This window comes from Vitis riparia, chromosome 4 (assembly GCF_004353265.1).
Source record: "Vitis riparia cultivar Riparia Gloire de Montpellier isolate 1030 chromosome 4, EGFV_Vit.rip_1.0, whole genome shotgun sequence".
NCBI lineage: Eukaryota > Viridiplantae > Streptophyta > Magnoliopsida > Vitales > Vitaceae > Vitis > Vitis riparia.
In genome coordinates this window covers 8,956,482-8,976,266 of record NC_048434.1, presented here as the reverse complement: position 1 = coordinate 8,976,266, position 19,785 = coordinate 8,956,482, and the positions used below count along the sequence as shown (strand labels likewise).

General features: G+C 34.9%; 1 protein-coding gene across 1 annotated transcript; it reads left to right on the top strand.

Moving 5' to 3' along the window:
* The first annotated feature begins 18,036 nt into the window (after nt 1-18,036).
* Nucleotides 18,037-19,011, top strand: LOC117913215. Its single transcript, XM_034828179.1, has 3 exons — nt 18,037-18,184; nt 18,296-18,412; nt 18,542-19,011. Exons 1-3 carry the CDS (start codon nt 18,037-18,039, stop codon nt 19,009-19,011), a joined length of 735 nt encoding a protein of 244 aa, XP_034684070.1.
* The last annotated feature ends 774 nt before the right edge of the window (nt 19,012-19,785 follow it).

Here is a 19,785-nt window from a genome sequence, read left to right as displayed (position 1 = left end):
GAAGAATTTCACTTATTTCTTGATGCATTTCTAGTGAAGATATGTTCATCTGCAGAGAGTTCCTCCTCCCAAATTTTGAGAATTAAAATTTTCAACTACTAATACTAAAATCAAAGAAGAGAATTAAAATTTGAGAAAAACTCAGAATAAGTTAATCTTGTTTAAACTAATTATTTCAAATAAAAAAATTAAGTGAATGATTGATAACTGTTTTGAAAAATAGAAAAAAAGCAGAAAAATATGTTTGCTAATAAAAAAAAAGTAAACATAAATCCATCCATCCATCAAGATAGCAACTAAATTTATAAATCTTCCTAAAAAATGAAAAAAAAATGATATAGTATAATTTGATATTTTTTCTTAAAAATCTAAAAAGAAAATGAATATTATTATATAAAATATTATACAATAACTATAATAAAAACATTAAGTTAAGTTTAGGTTAGGCTTGGGTTATGAAACCTTGGCTTGAGCCCAACCCAAGTTGAGTTAGAGTTGAAAAACTAACCCAAGCCAAATTCGAGTATGAAAATGATTGCCCAAGATTGTCAAATGTAAAAACGGTTATACAAACCATCCCATGCCCTAGATTTTTAGGGTGCATGTAATATCTATCTTAGGCTTCTCTAGATCTACACAACAAAAGCAAAAGACATTTTAAAACTTTGATCTAGAAAGTAGATGCTATACTTGTGCTTTGGATGTTCCTAGATCGATTTTAGTTGGTAAAGAGACGATGTGGAGCTCGAGAACCAATGGATCTTCTACTTGATAACTATTTTTCTTAGATCTTGGCACACAAAAAAGGTGTAATCCTCTTTGATGAGGATGGCGGCCAAGGTTCATATCTTTAGAAGACTGAATAACAAAAGTTGTAAGCCTAAACTCCTAAAGAGGTTTATATACGCTTTCTTATGGGTTTAAGTGACTTAAGTCCATTTTAGGCTTCTGTCACTTAATCTAGACTATTGGGTCTTAATTAATTAATTAGCTTAATCCACAAATACCAAACATAAGCTCTTGTGTAACCTTGCATATTTATCAAAATACCTTTATACACATATATAAATAAAAAACCCAAACATCCTTTAAATAATGTGCTACCAATGAATATGAGCTCAAACAAGGACTACCAGGACCTATAGGAAAGTGTTAACTTCCTCATAATCCAATTTTGAAGTTGACTCAACATCATACTACAAAGAGGTAATTAGATTATAGTATCCTACAATATTAAAACAAAATACTAAACTCAGGTTTTTGACCTACTATATACTATATGTAAGTTCTTCATAAATGGATGTCCACAATATAATGAGATGAATGCTATAAGCATCTTAGGATTACCTCTATGATCCTTCAGTCTCAAATCCTCTTATTATGTGATCAATTGACATACTCTAACTTTCTAATAACATATATAAAATTTCTACTAAAGGAACTACTCCAATCGTAGTTTTTCTGATCACATGTCCTCGGGATCATCTAATGTGACAAATTGTTTCAAACTCATGAGATCTCATAGTGTCTATCTTAAGAATACCTTTTCCTAAATGCCTTAATTAATAGTGGTTTAATCCATAGAGAATATATGACCAAAGATGAAAATGTCGGTTTTTATGGATATATCAGTAGTTGGATTTTATGGATATATTGGGATAAATTAGAAAATATTTGTGAAAATTTTGACAAAAAATATCGGTGAAACAAAAATTGATGAAAACTCATAAAAGTACCTAAAAACCTTTGAGGAATGATAAAATAAGAAATAGTATGCATAATTCAAGTTGTTTTAAAATTTTGATAATAATATACAAAATTTGAAAATATATTATAATTTTATATTAAAATTATAATATATTTGATTTGGATATATTGAAGGATATAAAGAAAAATGATGATAAATGTATAATTAATTTTATTTAAAATATTTATAATTTTATTTATATATTTATTTTTATTTTGTATTTAATTATTTAAAAACATAATAACATAATTAAAATTAACTTAATAATTTATAGTATGTTTATGTTATATATATATATATATATATATATATATATATATATATATATTTAAATGTGTACATTTAACAATAAAATGCCTTTAGTCTATTGGTCGGTGTAACATGCTCTAGAATTAGGGTTCGAATCCCTTCAAGCTTGAGGGTAAGATTTAAAGAAATTTTTTATGGGCTTAAGAGGGAGTAATCTTGCATTGGAAATGTAAGATCCCACTAAATCAAACCTCGCAAATTTTAAGGGAAAGAAGCATGAATGTGGTAGCAAAACATCCCAAAAAATTGAAATATCGTTAATAAATTGATGAAAGTGTGAGGATAAAACCAAAAAATCTCAACATTGAAATTTTCATACCACTTTCATGTTGGACCTTTCTGACACCCAATATTTTGACGAAAAATCATTGATATTTCCCAATATTTTTAACCATGTCTGTGACCACCTCAAGGTCTCATCCATAGGTTAAAGTAACTGAAGAACTTAGCACTAGCTCAGTATTCCCTTGAGGTTGAGAGCCCATACAACATGGTGAAGTCATGACTACATAGTGGCCAATGTCACGACTTTCCACAGGACATGACTCACCATACACACTCATGCACTCACCATGAGAACTCTATTCTAATGATCAAGCCAAGTCATTCTTCTAATTAAAAGGTGGTGCATTATAGTCTCAAAAGGGTTGCTAAAGTCCGTGAACCAATTGAAACCTTAACTCAGTTTGATTACATTTTTTTGGCTCTTTGCGATTAGATGATTAAATTGGTTTATGCTTATGTCAAAAGGCCTATGTTTGGTCTATGGGTCCACCAATGGTTTTTCCTTGTGGTACTCACAATGTCTGGCTTGGGTTAGTACAAATTCCTTGTGGTCCTTGTAACCATTGGCCTAAGGAAGGTCATTTTCAACCAATGACAACTAAACTAACAGTGAACTGAATTGAGATATGGAGATCTTAACTCCTTTCACCTTTTGAAGCAATAAAGACATAGAAAGAAAAACACACAACACTAAAACAAAAACATAAAATCTGAAAATAAAAAATTCATTAAAAATGGAAATGTTACAAAAGGGAAAAAGAACATTAAAACAATCTAACTTATTTTCTTATCAATCCATTTTCTCCATTTGTTTATTTACACTTCCTATTTTTATGGGGTGCATGTAATTCTATCATAGGCTTTCTAGATCTAAGAATAATGGAAAACTTTGGTCTCTAAAAACCAAAAACAAACCAAAGATTTAGAAAATGTGCCATACTAGTGATCTGGATGTTACCAGATTGATTAATGGTAGTGTAGAAAACTCCAAATTTATAGACGATATTGTAAACCCAACAATCATCCACCTGATGACTCCTCCTTGACTCTTAGCACTGAGATAGTAGAGATCTTAGGGTTAAAGGTTAAGGTTTTTTCTTTGAACTAAAGGGAGAGAATGACAAGACTAAAGCCTTAACCCCATAAAAGGGGTATTTATAGGTTTTTTATCAAGCTTAAGTGAGTTGAGCCCACTAGAAGCTTAAATCACTTAATTTAACCCAAAAAGGTTTCTAATTGATTAATTAACCTAATAGGACTCAAATTAATCAATTAGTCAAGTCCAAAGGTATTGTTCACTTACCATTGTGCAATCTTATGTAATTACCAAAATGCCATTATGTACATAAATGAACTAAAAACCCATCCAACCCTCATAAACCATGCCATCCAGGTATATGAGCTCAAGCGAAGACCATTAGGACAGTACTGGTTCCCTCAAAATCCAATTTGAAGTTGACTCAACATCTCACTATAAAGAGTCAATTGCACTCATAGGATCCATTGGTGTGTAGATGCAAACATGGAACTATCCCTTGATGTCATTATGAGATAGAGAAATAAGTGTTCATATGTGATTTATAAAATGATGAAGACCCTAGGAGCTATGAGGAGCTTTTTTCATCATTTACTTGTGAAAAATGGAAAGTTGTAATGTTAGAGAACATGGAATCTATGATGAAAAACTAGATTTGGGAGTCAGTCAATCTTCCACCAAGGAATAAGACTATTGTAAACAAGTGAATTCTTAAGGTTAAATGTAGAACATATGGCTTGATAAAAAAAATATAAGGCTCTACTTATGGCAAAATATACTTAAAGAAAAGTTGTAGACCATGGGGAAATCTTCTCACTTAATATATAGTGAGGTTTGCTTGAATTCTCCTTATTCTAAATGTTGTCATATTTATTCTAAATGGATTTCAAAAGTTACATTTTTCAATACAGAACTAGATGAAGAGATCTATATGAATTAGCCTGTTAGTTTCATGAAGAATGGATGGGAACATATAGTTTGCAAGCTTCAAAGGTCAAGTTATGGCTTGAAACAATCATCTAGGCAATGGTATATTAAATTTCATCAAGATATATAACTAATGGGTTTACAGGGGTTAAAGAAGACTATTATTATACGTATGTTAAATGATCCAAGGATAGTTCCTTATCTTGTACAAGATGTAAACAACATCTTGTTAATGGGAAATGACATAGTGATAATTGTAACCATAAGAGGGTGACTATCTTCCACTTTTGAGATGAAGGACATAGTAAAAGCAAACTTTGTGCGTGGACTTGTATTTTTTCACGTGTATTCCTACTTGACAATGAGACTTTCTTTTTATTATGAAAAAATTTTTTTTTTTTCAAAAAATTTGGAGTTGCCACTTATTTTTGTTTTTATTTTTAAATTGAAAAGAGGAAATAAAACCTAAGTGACTGATTTTTTTTTTTTAAGAAAAACATGTCTACGAAAATTGAGTCAAAGTCCAGGGATCATGTTACTTATAGGGAAGGTACCATAGGGTAGCTCCCTGTAAGCCCTAAAAAGGTCTCTACTAAACAAGTGAATAGAATAAAGGTAATTGACTAATAGACCATGAAAAACAAGAGATCATAACATAAATAAATGATAAGTGTGGACCCGCATTTTTCACGTGCGTCCCCACTTGATTGGCGAGACTCACTTTTATTTGTGGAAAATTAATTTTTTTAGAAAGAAAAGTCGGAGTCGCCATTTATTTTATTTTTATTTTAAAGGGAAAATAAAACAAGAAATAAAACATTAAAAAATGACTCCATAATTTTTGGAAAAACGTGTCTTTGAAAAACCTAAATCTAAGTCCGGGGATCAGGTTACTTATTGGGAAGGTACCTCTAGGAGGTAGCACCCCTCTAAGCCCTAAAGAGGTCTCTACTGACTAAATTGGGGGAAATGTGGCAATTAATTGATTAATTGAGGATACCTAGATAGACTAAGGTGATTTCAAAAAATAACATGCCAAACAAGATCAAATTACAATAAAAGAGAGTTAGGGTGCATACTTGGATTGCTTCTTAAGCGCCATCAAAAGACATCAATGATTAGTTTGGAAAATAAAACACACAACATATATTTTATCCTAGTCTCTTAATCAAACATGGCAAGCTAAACAAACAATTAAAAAGGTATGCTGAACAGGTTGAGAATCACATATGAAGCAATACATAACGATCATATATAAAGCAATACATAATTTACGGAATTAAGATACAAAGGTAAGAAGCGTACCTAAATAGCATGGGTAACTCGTAATGTGCTTCTACAAGACATGAGGGGTTAGATAATAAATAATAAGATAGATCCTAGCATGCTTGTTATCTAATTAGCATAGCAAAAATGATAAGAGTATACTAATTCATCAATTATCACATACGTCTTGTATATAATTCCTAAAAAAAAGATATGATTGTAACAACCAACAAAGGTGGTAGAAAAAATAAGTTTTGAAAAGATTTTTTTATGTAGGGGTTTCACCAATTCCCCAATTGATATACACAAATCTAACTTGGAATTATCCCATTTATGTGGGACCACAAGCTTGGATTCGTGTATGATTTAAAACCAAAATTTTCATTAAAAAAAAAACGAGAAAGATGCAAACCGATCAAAAAAATGGTTGCATATTATTTTAAGAAAATGAGATTTTTGATTCTAAGGACTCTAAATGCATTTTTAAAATAGATTTTTACAAGGAACATTTTGAGAAAAGTATTTTATTTTAAAGGGAAAGACATTATTCACAAACAAACAATTCGCAAAGGTCAAATATAGGCAACCCAAAATAAAACAAAATCACAAAGTAAAATTTTCTTAGTAATCAACAAGACTAATAAAGGTGAGGGTAGAGACCAATCTTCATGATTTTCCAATGACCTCTAAAAATTAAACTTCACAAAAAACTATCAAAGCAATAAACTTTAGATCAGATAAGATTAGAAGATATTAATCATGAGTTAAAAATGGGGAATCAAACACAAAAGAATAATAAAAAACTAACATAAGATCAATCAAGCTAATTAACTAAAATTTCATAGAAACATTTGAACTAAATTATGGTCAATCTAAGAATAAAAATTTATATATTTAAGATAGAAATAATACAACTTAAGATCAATTAAACAAGTTATCTAAAGCTTTGAAAAACATACAAACTAAAAGTGGATCAACCAAGAAATAAAATTAACAAGTTCAGAATATGAAAATTACATGGAACCAATCAACTTAAACGACTCAAGTCCTAAAAACTCATGTACTAAAAAGATGAAATAAAAATAAGATTAATATTTAAAAACATGTATTCAATCGCATAGGATCAATTAAACTAATAAACTAGAATTCTAAAACCACTTAAACTAGATAACATGAATCAAAACAAGGATAAACAATTTTAAAAGACATGAGATTAATTACATGGATCAACCAAATTGATAAACTAAAATCCTAAAAAAAAACCTAAACTAAATAGATAAATTAAAACAAAACTAAAACAAGGTTAAAAACATGAATTTTATCAATAGAATTGGTTAAATTAATGAACTAAGATTATATATATATAAATGTAAACCAAACAAATAAATTGCAATTAAACCAAAACAAGATCAGAGGCATAAATTTTATCAATAAAATTAATCAATCTAATAAACTAAACTAAGATTATAAAAATACATCGACTAAAAAGATGGGACAAAACAAAATCAAAACTTGTTTTTAAAAACATAAACTTTATCTAATAAAATTATTTAACTAATGAATTAAAATTACTAATACATTCAAACTAGAGCATAAACTAAAACTAAACTAATGCGGAATAAAAAAAATAAACTTTACTTCACAAATTACTTAAACTAAGGAATTAAAGTCACTAACACATTCAAATTAAATCATAAACTAAAATTAAGTTAACCCAGAATTAAAAAAAAAAAACTTTACTTCACAAATTACTTAAACTAAGGAATTAAAGTCACTAACACATTTGAATTAAATCATAAACTAAAATTAAGTTAATCCGAAATTTTAAAAAATAAACATTACTTCACAAATTACTTAAACTAAGGAATAAAAATCACTAACTGATTTAAATTAAATCATAAACTAAAATTAAATCAATCCGGAATTAAAAAAATAAACTTTATTTCACAAATTACTTAAACTAAGGAATTAAAATCACAAACATATTTAAACTAATCATAAACTAAAATTAAATCAATCCAGAATTAAAAAAAATAAACTTTACTTCACAAATTACTTAAACTAAAGAATTAAAATCACAAACATATTTAAACTAATCATAAACTAAAATTAAATCAATCCGAAATTAAAAAAAATAAACTTTACTTCACAAATTACTTAAACTAAGGAATAAAAATCACTAACTCATTTAAATTAAATCATAAACTAAAATTAAGTTAATCCAGAATTTTAAAAAATAAACTTTACTTCACAAATTACTTAAACTAAGGAATAAAAGTCACTAACACAATCGAATTAAATCATAAACTAAAATTAAGTTAATCCGAAATTTAAAAAAATAAACTTTACTTCACAAATTACTTAAACTAAGGAATAAAAGTCATTAACACATTCCAATTAAATCATAAACCAAAATTAAAAGGTAGATTAGAACTAAACTAATTGAGAATTTAAAAAACAAAATAAACTTTAACACAAGGAATTAATCAAAAATTGAAATTTGTTTAAAAGAAATCTAGACTAAATAAGAATATTATATGGAAAGCTAACCTGTGAAGTGAAAGAGAAAATCCCTTCTTGGTGACTAAGGTGATAGCCCAGTCTCTGCCTGAAGTCCCTTACTCTCCTCCAAAGTTTCGCGTGAAAATTCTTTCTGCCTATTCCCCTTTGAAAAAAAATCCCTTATGCTTGGATCATCTCCTTTATTTATAAGGCAGCCAACTCCTTATGGAATATCTTATTTCCATTTTTTCCTACGTGCGCGTGGATATGGGAAGTCTATTATGTGTGGCTCACTTAGAGATTTTCCCAAGGATGCAGTCGTATCTTGTTTGGTAAGTGATCAGATCCCCTTTAATCTTCTTTCCATATGCTCCTGGATATGCCTCAGCCGTGATCTGCCCACTTTCTATATGCAGCCCAGATTATTTCTTCAAGCAAATCATATGCAGCCCGGATTCCTTCTTAAAGTCGTGATCTGCCCACTTTCTATATGCAGCCCGGATTCCTTCTTAAAGCAAATCATATGCAGCTCGGATTCTTTCCAAGTTTCCCTATTTGGCTGTGATCTCCTCTCCTTGATGGCTCCAAGTCTCATGCAAAATTAAAAATAAAGTTGAAATAAGAAATCATGTAATTGGAAATAGAATAAAATAAAATAGAAAATCAAATCACATAGCCACAAAAATCCAAAATGTCAATTCATGGAATTAAAGAATAAATGAATAATTAAGTAAATAAACAAATAAATTGATAAGGGTATAAAAATAAATATTAGACGTATGCAATTAGAAAAAAAATCAAGAAATTAAAGTAATGCAACGGATTATAATAATTTAAATGACAAACTCAAACCCTCAAAAATAAAAAAATAAAAATTCATTTCATGCAATAAATAGTCAAGCCAATACTCATCCTATCTTGGAAAATGAAGTAACCAAAATCAAGAACACGCCTAAGTGGGCTATGCCAAAAGAAATGTCCAAGTGACCTATTCTGAAAGATTGTCTAAGTAACCTAGGGTGAATGTGTGCAAGCTAGAAGGTGCCAAGTGCATCTAAATGGGCCTAAGGTGATGCCTAATGGGCCAAGTGTATCTAAATGGATCTAGGGTGCCTAAGTGGGCCTAAGTCTAAATTAGGGTTGATAAGAGTCACAACGGGGTTAGATAAATCTCTCAAACAAAGTCCTTAAGGTGGCCTAGAAAAAATAGACTACATGAGTAGTAATGGGCCACTAGGGAATTGACATAAAGTACTGAACAAATACTTAGTAGAACATGTGCTAGGTGGACAAAATTGAGTGTTTACAATAAGGCATGGTAATAATAAATAATAAACTGATTATGCCTTCACTTATGTTTTGATACATTTTTTGATTCATGACATCCATTGATTTACATATTAATTGCCATAGTTACCTCAATTTATTTAGTAGAGACCTGTTTTCGTGCTTAGAAGGGTGCTACCTTATGGTACTTTCCCAATGAGTAACCCCCTAGACTTAGACTCGGTTTTAAAGACATGTTTTTCCAAAATAAGAAGTCATTTTTAAGGTTTTTATTTCTTATTTTATTTTTTCTTAAATAAAATAAAAATAAAAATAAGTGATGACTCCAATTTTTATAAAAATAAGTTTTTCACTAAAAATAAGGAGTCATGACTTCACTAAACTGTTATACTATATTATCTCTTAACCCTGAGAGAATATTCAGTTTGTGCAAAGGTTAGCAATCACTTTAACCTAAGGGTGAGATCATAAAGTGATTATATATTCTCTATGGATTATGTCACTGTTGATAGAAACCAATAGCAACAAGTATTCTTAATAGAGGCACCATGATATCTCATGAGATTGAGATGGTGTGTCTAGTGATCTTAAGGACATATGATCAGGAAAATGATGAGCATAGTAATTCTTTAAGAGGAATTTGACATATACTCTTTGTGAATTATGATATATTAATTGATGACATAATGAGAGGATATGTAACACAAGGATGGTGGAGGTAATTTTGAGAGGTTGATAGCTTTTACCTTGTTATATTATGAACACCAGTTTATAGGGAGATTGTATATAGTAGATAGTAGGTCATAAACCTGAGTACTTAGTGTCTCATTGTAATATACATTAGGTACTAGAGTGTAGTTAACTCTTTGTAGTGAGATGTTGAGTCGACTTCAGAATTGGATTCTGAGGCAGCTAATCTATCTTATGGGTCCTAGTAGTCCTTGCTCAACTCATATACCTTGATGACATGGTTTATGAGGGTTGTATTGGTTTTTAGTTCACTCATGTGTATAAGGGTGTTTTAGTAACTATACAAGGTTTCACAAAAATTAGTGAATGATATCTCTGGACTCAAGTAATTGATTAATTAGAGCCTTATAAGGTTAATTAATTAATTAAGACTTTTTTTAGGTTAGATTAAGTGACCCAAGTCTAAGGTGGGCTTAAGTCACTTAATCTTAGTGGAAAACCTATAAATACCTTCTTAAAGGTTAAGACTTCAAACTTTTACCTCTTCCATTCTCTCCCATACGCCCAAAGAGAGAACCTTAGTCTCTAACCTTCAAAGATCTCCATCATCTTAGTGCTAAGGCTTAAGGATAAGTGATCGAGTGGAAGATTAAGGGTTTATGAGATCACCTTTAATTATCGTGATATTCAATGATAATCTTCACTACAAGAAACCAATTTGGGAACATCTAGATCTTTGGTAAGAAATCCTAACTTGTATTGTTGATTTAATTTTTGTTTTTGAATGCTTTTGTTAAACCTAAGATAATTGCATGTGCCTAACGAGATCTGAGGCCTAGGAATGAAGTAATTTGAAGTTCCCTTCAATATGTTATGATTCTTTTTATCCTTGATTACTTGAGCATTCACACCTATATCACTTGCATTGTACATGACTTAGATGTGTTAGGCGTTGTATAGAAGATTCAAGTCATGGGTTCCTTGGAAGAGATAAGTTGTTCATAATTAGTTTATGGAATAGGGCAATCCATCATGGATTATAGTGTACTACCTCCTAATTATTGGATTTGACTTATGGTGAATTATAACATTGGCTATCGAGCAGCTATGAAGTATTAAGCAAGTATGTTGCATGTGATTTCAACCTTAAGATCATATTGAGCTAGTACTGAAGTCTTCAATGACTTTCACCTATGAGTGATACCCTAATAAAGTTAATCTTTAGAGGTTGATAGCATATAACTTGTTAGATTATGAACAATAGTTTATGAGGAGTTTGCATATAGTTGATAATAGGTCACAAACTTGAGAAATTGCTTTAATTGGATCTAATTAATTTACATCTCAATGTAATTGCATAGAGTAGTAGAGTGTAATTGACTGTTTTTAGTGGATTATTAAGTAAATTTCAGAATTGGATTTTAAAGGAGACGATATTTTCCTATGTGTCCCAATAGTCCCTACTTGAGCTCATATTCTTTGTTGGTATAGTCTTGAGATTATATGGAGAAGTAATCATTTATGCGAATAAGGGTATTTTGGTAAAAACATAAGAATGTACAAAATTTTATGATTAATTAATTATAGATTTTTTGGATTGGGCTAATAAATTAATTAGAACTTAATTAGACCTATTAAGTTCTAATTAATTAATTAATTAATTATGACCTGGTGGGCTAGATTATGTGATTTAAGCCATGGGCTTAAGTCACTTAAACCCATAAGGAAGACGATATAAACTCTTTTAGGAGTTTACTCTTCAGAACTCTTGACTATTGTCTTTTAGAGAAACTCCATTTTTTTTTCTCTCAAGAAGGTTATGTAGCCATTCTAGAAAAATGCCAAGGGCTAGAGAACGAGTGATTGGGTAGAAGATCATCGTGGTAGTTGAGATCATTTTCTATAATTGGATTTTGATCTAGGAAGATCTAGATCAAACGTAAAGTTTTCTAAGCCTTAGATCTATTATTTTCTCTTTTGTCTTATGTTGTGAGTAGATCTAGTGTCCTTAGACTATTAGAGAATACATGCTTATGATCCAAGAATATCCTAACAATAGAGAACTTGAGTTTAGTGTTTGATGCAAGTGGATTAAGATCTTTACAATGTTAGGGATATGAATTACACCCTATTAGAGGAGCTTTACCATAGCATGTACTTCATACTACGTGTTTTTGGTAACAAGATAAGAAGGTGAGTGAATAGACCACTACTTTCTTTCCACGTGAGTTCTTATAAATCACTGTGATCATATTTTATACCCTATGTGACCCTTACTATGTCATGATGTAGAGGTTTGCTGTATGCTACTCTAGTATGTTGTTTATGGTTATGATTGATGTGATATAAAATGACATGACTGAGAAAACAACTATACTAAATATAAATGGTATAAGGATAAAAGAAAGACTATTTAGTAACATATCTAGTCTTAGTAGGCTTATTGTTGACAATTTTGTTGCAAATAGATTATTTCAATACATTTGTGATTAAGACTAGTTGAAGCATCGCTTTGAAATGTTTTTTAGAGGGATAAAAAATGCTTGTTAGTATGTGACTAAAATTGACAATTTTTAGGGATGATCTTGTTGGCATCTTAGATCTATCATAGTGGAAGCCATAACAATTCAAATACTAAATCCTTAAGGTTAAAAAAACCATGCCTTTGGGTTTTTATATTCCCAAATCCCATTTTTCTAATTTGATGAAACTCTCAAAGATCTCACGTGTCTTCAACCTAATAGTTCCTACTTGGTTTGCTCTCAAAGATCTCACGTATCTTTAACCTAATAGTTCCTACTTGTATACTTGTTTATCTTAACATATCCGTATACTTGTTTATCTTACATGATCACTTGATTGCTTGCTCATTTTAGCATGATTCACCCTCACATATGATAGATAGGACTTTGATTGTTTGATATTTATCTACTTCGCATGACTGGTTGTTGTATGACAACTCTTGCTCGTGTATGATTGAATGATTACTTGTCTCTGTTCACTATCTCACTTTAGATCTTAGGTTTTTTGGATGCACCCACATCATTCACTGTGCATTTTAGATTATCCCTAAGTGTTGAGAGATGGGAGAGCCTTCACAGTTAGGAAACCCACTGGGAACGCGAGGAAGTGCATGTGTGGAGGTGATGATCACCTTGCATGGAAACACCCTGTCTCCTTGGAGGTGTGCAAGGGGTTGCATACCATCAGAGGGTACGATCGCTTCTGCTAGGGATCCTTTAACCCACCTATTTTTTTTATCTTATAGAACCACCACAATCTTGTAGGTTAGCCTAGACCCAATTAGGATTTCATTCCTACACATGGGTGCATCTGTGGACCTTCAGAGTTGCCTTGGTTACAATTGGGTTCGGTTACCCTCTCCATAGTCTCATTTTGGTGTAATCAGATAGGAGTATCAGTTTGAGTATACATGGCCTATATGCTTGATTACCTTTTAGTTGGTTCCTACAGAGCTACCCTTGTATAGCGTCTCATCTAGTGTTTCCATGTTTATAGGAGTATTTTTGGTGCCTAGTCTGGATTTGCCTTCGTGGACTAAAGTTAGAGGCAGGTTGATTAGAGTATCGGATCAGCCAAACCAGAGAGTAGATCAAAGAGATATGGACTCCCAGGTAGTCACAGTTGACCAGTTTGCCGCGGCCATGGCTTCGATTCAGGAGGCTATAGCTGGCCTTGGCCAGAGGATAGATGGGCAGTAGGCCCCGCCTTAAGATAGTGCACACTATGACTTTGCGACACCACCACCCCCTCCACTCAGTCAATCAGTTCTACACCCGACACCATATGTTTTACATAGTCAGACTGATGCTACCCCACTTCTTGTCGTAGCACACATTCAGACATCAAAGGATGCACATGGTTGTATGGATAGACTCGAGCAAAGGATGAGATAGATGAGGGTTTTGGATGGAGCTATCAGTTGGGATGATTTTGATGGAGCACCGGTAGCCAGTTTACCAACCCAGTTCAAGACGCTAGAGATTGAGAGGGACACGGACATAGGTTGCCCTAAGATTCATATGAGGTTATACAATAGTGTGATAAGGGCCCACAGGTTGGATGGGGCACACTTGATTATGCTTTTTCCCATGTCCTTGAGTGGTGTAGCACAACGTTGGTTTGCTTCTTTAGACACTTCATGCTGTAGGACTTATGATGACTTGGCCCAAGAATTTTTGAGACAGTTCGCATTTAATACTGTCATTGATGTCTCGAGGAGAGAGTTAGAGGCCTTGAGACAGGGACCAGATGAGTCAGTGACTTCATTCATCTCCCGATGGAGGGAGAAAATCACACAAATTGTTGATCGTCTTTTAGAGAAGGACCATATTAGTATGATTTTGAGGAGCTTACAACCCAGATTTGCTAGACATTTGATGGGATTTTCTCATACGGATTTTGGATCCTTGGTACAGGCCCTGTATGGTATAGAGGAGGGCATTGCTAGAGGATTGTGGCCCGAGTCTTCCCTTTCTAATTCAAAGGGGAAGAAGCCTTCAAGAGGACAGAGACCAGGAGATGTGGGTACTATCAGTTCAGTAGGATTGAGATCTCCCAAGCGCTATCAAACATTTGGGCAGACTTCAGGAGCCTATTACCCATAGGATTATGTTCAGTATAGACTGCCTAGGCCCATGGCTCCTACATACCTACACCAGACCCTAGAGCCTGTTTTTTCTGCACAGGTCTTAGAGAGGCCTCCTACTTTATACCCTCAGCCCTAAGCCCCATAAACTACTATTCTTCTTGTATAGAGGCCGACATGACAATTCTCCCAACTAGGTATGCCTTTGAGTTGAGCTTTCCAAAAGCTCGTGGAGGGTGGTTTGTTGACTCAGTTGGCACTTAGGCCTGTACCCCAGCCTGTGCCACCGTGCTTCAGGATGGATCTGCATTGTTCCTACCATCAGGGTTTAGGGCATGACATGGATCATTGCACGGCCTTGAGACATGCTATACAGGACTTGATAGATCAGGGTTTGGTTAACTTGGGGCAGCCAAGTGTAACCACGAACCCTCTACCGGCTCACTCTATGCATGCAGTGCCACCACTCCCGGACGGTATCCATCACATAGATTTTGTAGAGGATGACAACATACACATGATGAGTTGGGATGATGGATTGCTAGAGCCGATTGTTTTGGATGATAGTTATGAGGTTGACACAGTGGGTTCTCAGACTTCTACTCCGTTCAGTTTGATTTCAGATTGGATACCATTTGAGTTAACTCCTACTGCACCATCACCTACAACACGTCAGGGCCTGCTAGTCCTATTTATCCTACGGCCAGATGATGATGATTTGGAGGGGAGAGATGTACAGATTGTGACCCGTAGTGGGAAAGTAGCTCAGGCCCTACCTCTAGTAGCCAGGCCATTTGATGGCACAGTTTCTCATGAGGAGGTCAGGAGAGAGGATGATGAGATACTAAGGCAGTTACAGAGTACACAGGCCCGCATATCTATTTGGAGTTTGCTAGCATCTTCTAGTACTCATAGAGATGCATTGATTCGGGCTTTGAGCCAGATCCGCATGGAGACCACCACTACCCCGGAGGGGTTGATTCATATGATGACGGCTGACAGGGCCACATGTATTGTGTTTTCAGATGATGACTTGCCACCAGAGGGTTCAGACCATACACGCCTTCTATATATTACAGTTGGTTGTTCATGCCATAGAGTTCCATCCGTCCTATTGGACAATGGCTCGACCTTGAACGTTTGCCCATTGGCTACTACTATTACCCTTGGTTATGCACCTTCAGACTTCGGTCCTTCTACACAGACGGTCAGAGCATATGATAGTACTAAGAGGGAGGTCATGGGTACTTTGATGATAGAGTTGTTGATTGGTCCGACTACATTTTCCATCCTATTCCAGGTTTTGAGGATTCCCACGTCCTTTAACCTGCTTTTGGGTCGACCATGGATTCATAGGGCCAGGGCTATTCCGTCTTCTCTTCATCAGAAGGTGAAGTTTATACATGACAGACAGGTCATCACAATACAGTCTCCTAGAGATATGTTTACCTCCTTCGAGCCAGTGCTTTAGATCAGTCATAGTGAGGGTGACCTATTTTTGACCGGGTTTACATTTGATGAGGTGCAAGCTCTCAAGGTTGGGGACTTCTGCAGAGATCTTGTAGCCATGTCATTTGTTCAGCATAGTAGTATTGTGGTACTTGACATGATGAGGGGTATGTCTTTTATGCTTGGTTTAGGGTTGGGGCGACGTCAACATGGACCGATGGAGTTTGTGGCTACTGTCGATCATGATACACCATTTGGGCTTGGGTTTGTTCCTACAGAGGTTGACTATAGGTATATGGCGTATCTGCACCGGGAGAGAGTGAGAGTCCGTCTGAATTGCACACCATTCGATTATCCTATTCGTCCTTATAGGATGAGCTTGGCAGGCTATTTTGTCAAAGGATCAGAGGCCCATCCTCATATGAGGGATTTTGACGCTGTGATTGATATAGAGGGAGTGGATGAGCTTCAGCATCAGTTTCACCATTTACAGTTAGGAGATGAGACTTCTGGCGCACCAGTTTCAGTGATGATTACTCCTTCATCATCGATCAAGCCAGCTTCTTATCATTGTGCTTTCTAGAGGAGACTACTGATTATGGAGCAGACATTGAGCCTAGTGGGGTGACTGATGGAGTTGTTCCTCAGGACGTGTATTGGGATGAGATGGACATGAGTATGAGTCAGATTGCTAAGGTGGTTTAGCCTGAATTTACTTCACCGTTCGATCTGTTCGGGGTGTCTGCTATCGAGGTTGTCGAGGAGACCTAGACAGTTCTCGCTCCAGAGCTTATGGAGGATGTTACAGTTGGTGATGATGAGTTTGAGGATACTTTTGGCCTTATTGAGGGAGAGTCTGACTTTGTGGACCCACCTATTTCATTTGACATTTTATCGAGATTTATTTCCCGTTCTGACGATGTTTATGATTCCATATCTATGGATTTGAGTATTTTCGAGTATTTGCCTGTCTCTTGTGATAGTATTTATATATCTGCACCATACTCACTCAGTCCACAGATACTTGATATAGAGGATGGGATCATGCAACCTGATTCAGATAGAGACTCTTTTGATCGCGACTCAAATCCCATGGATGAGAGAGTTTCACCTGCTATAGGGGATATTGAGACTATTGATTTTGGCATAGATCAGCCTAGAGAGCTGAAGATTGGTTGACCTTTGTCTACAGACGAGAGGGATAGACTTATTCATCTACTCAGGTCATACTTGGATGTTTTTGCATGGTCTTATGAGGACATGTCGGGTCTGGATCCCTCTATAGTCCAACACCATCTGCCTATCTTGCCACATGTTAGACCAGTTAAGCAAAAATTGAGATGATTACACCCACGTTGGAGTCTATAGGTGAAAGAAGAGATTCAGAAATAGCTCAGTGTTGGGTTTATATCAGTGGTTTAGTATCCAGAGTGGTTGGCTAATGTCGTCCCAGTTCCCAAAAAGGATGGCAAGGTTAGAGTTTGTGTCGATTTTAGAGACCTTAATAAAGCTAACCCTAAGGATGATTTTCCTCTCCCACATATTGACTTATTGGTCGATAGCACTGTAGGCCATTCGATGTTGTCTTTCATGGATGGATTTTTGGGGTACAATCAAATTTTGATGGCTCCAAAGGATATGGAGAAGACAACCTTCATCACCGAGTGGGGTACCTACTGTTATAGAGTTATGCCATTTGGGTTGAAGAATGCATGAACTACTTATCAAAGAGCCGCTACCACTTTGTTCCATGACATGATGCATAAGGATGTGGAAGTTTATGTGGATGATATGATTGTGAAATCCCGAAGTAGAGCAGATCACCTAGCGGCTCTAGAGAGATTCTTTGAGAGGATTTGAAAATTCAGATTGAGGCTGAATCCCAAGAAGTGCACATTTGGAGTGACTTCCGGAAAATTGTTGGGGCATATGGTCAGTGAGCGGGATATAGAGGTTGACCCAGATAAGATCAATGCCATACTTGACATGCCTGTGTCGAGGACTGAGAAAGAGATCAGAGGTTTTCTAGGCAAGTTACAGTACATCAGTCGTTTCATAGCAAGATTGATAGACATATGTGAGCCCATCTTTTGTCTTTTGAGGAAGAATCAACCAACAGTTTGGAATGATGACTGCCAGATTGCATTCCAGAAAATTAAGGAGTACTTGTTTTCTCATCCTGTTTTAGTGCCTCCTATGCTAGGACGTCCACTTCTTCTGTACTTGTCAGTTTCAGACATGGCCTTGGGATGCATGCTAGCTCAACTCGATGACTTCGAGAAGGAGCAAGCTATTTACTATTTGAGTAAGAGGATGTTGGAGTATGAGATGAGATATGTTATGATTGAGCGCCTCTGCTTAGCGTTAGTTTGGGCCACCAGGAGATTGAGGCATTACATGACTGAGTATTCAGTGTGTTTGATTTCTCGGCTAGATTCGTTGAGGTATTTGTTTGACAGACCCGCATTGACTGGTAGATTGATGAGATGGCTCATACTTCTGAAAAAGTTTAATATTCATTATGTTTCTCAAAAGTCTATTAAGGGAAGTATTGTCGCTGATTACTTGGTCTCATTATCAATAACTAAGAGTAGACCAGTTGACGATGATTTTCCAGATGAGGAGTTCATTATTATGACTAGCTTATCAGGTTGGCGTATGTACTTTGATGATGCAGCCAACCACTCATGGTTTGGGATAGGTGTTTTGTTGATATCCCCCCAAGGTGATTATATTCCGAGGCCAGTTCGCTTGACGTTTTTAGATCAATATCCAACCACGAACAACATAGTTGAGTATGAGGCTTGTATTCTTAGTTTAGGGACTACATTGGAGCTTGGCATTAGACAAATGAAGGTATTTGGTGACTCCAATCTCGTACTTAGACAGATTCAGGGTGATTAGAGGACTGGGGATGTAAAGCTTAGGTCGTATCATGCTTATTTAGAGTTCCTGGTTGGGAGGTTTGATGACTTAAGATACACTTGTCTACCTAGAGCGTAAAACCAGTTTGCTGATGCCTTAGCTATCTTAGTTTCTTCCATGGACATTCCAACGAATGTGGTTATATGTCTATTGTTGATTGAGTTGAGGTTTGCACCCGCTTACTGTTGTCTGATTGGAGAAATGGAGACCTAGGATGATCTACCTTGGTATCATGACATTTATCAGCTCCTTAGATCTGGCACATACCCAGAGGCAGCCACAACCAAGGATCAGAGGGCATTGAGGTAGTTGGCCACAAGATTTGTGATTTGTGGAGAGGCTCTATATAGGCGATCAGTTGATGGTATGCTTTTATTATGTCTAGATCGAACCTCTGTAGATCGAGTGATGGGAGAGGTTCATGCGGGAGTTTGTGGTCCACACATAGGAGGACACATGCTGGCCCGTAAGATTATGAGGACGGGTTACTTCTAGATGACTATGGAGACAGATTGTTGTCAGTTTGTTCAAAGATGTCCTGAGTGCCAGACTCATGGTGATCTCATTCATGCACCACCATCAGAGTTACATGCATTGACCTCGCCATGGTCGTTTTCAGTATGGGGTATTGATATTATTGGGAAGATTTCACCAAAATCTTCTAGTGGTCATGAGTTTATCTTAGTCGCCATAGATTATTTCATCAAGTGGGTGGAAGCTGCATCATATGGGAAGTTGACATCTGCTAGAGTC

Bases quoted from the DNA above. Each gene is read 5' to 3' on its own strand.
- LOC117913215 (XM_034828179.1), top strand. From the start codon at position 18,037: ATGGTCAGTGAGCGGGATATAGAGGTTGACCCAGATAAGATCAATGCC. The intron at 18,185-18,295 runs GTGAGCCCATCT...ATCCTGTTTTAG, and splicing joins AGCAAGATTGATAGACATAT to TGCCTCCTATGCTAGGACGT. The intron at 18,413-18,541 runs GTAAGAGGATGT...TTTCTCGGCTAG, and splicing joins GCAAGCTATTTACTATTTGA to ATTCGTTGAGGTATTTGTTT.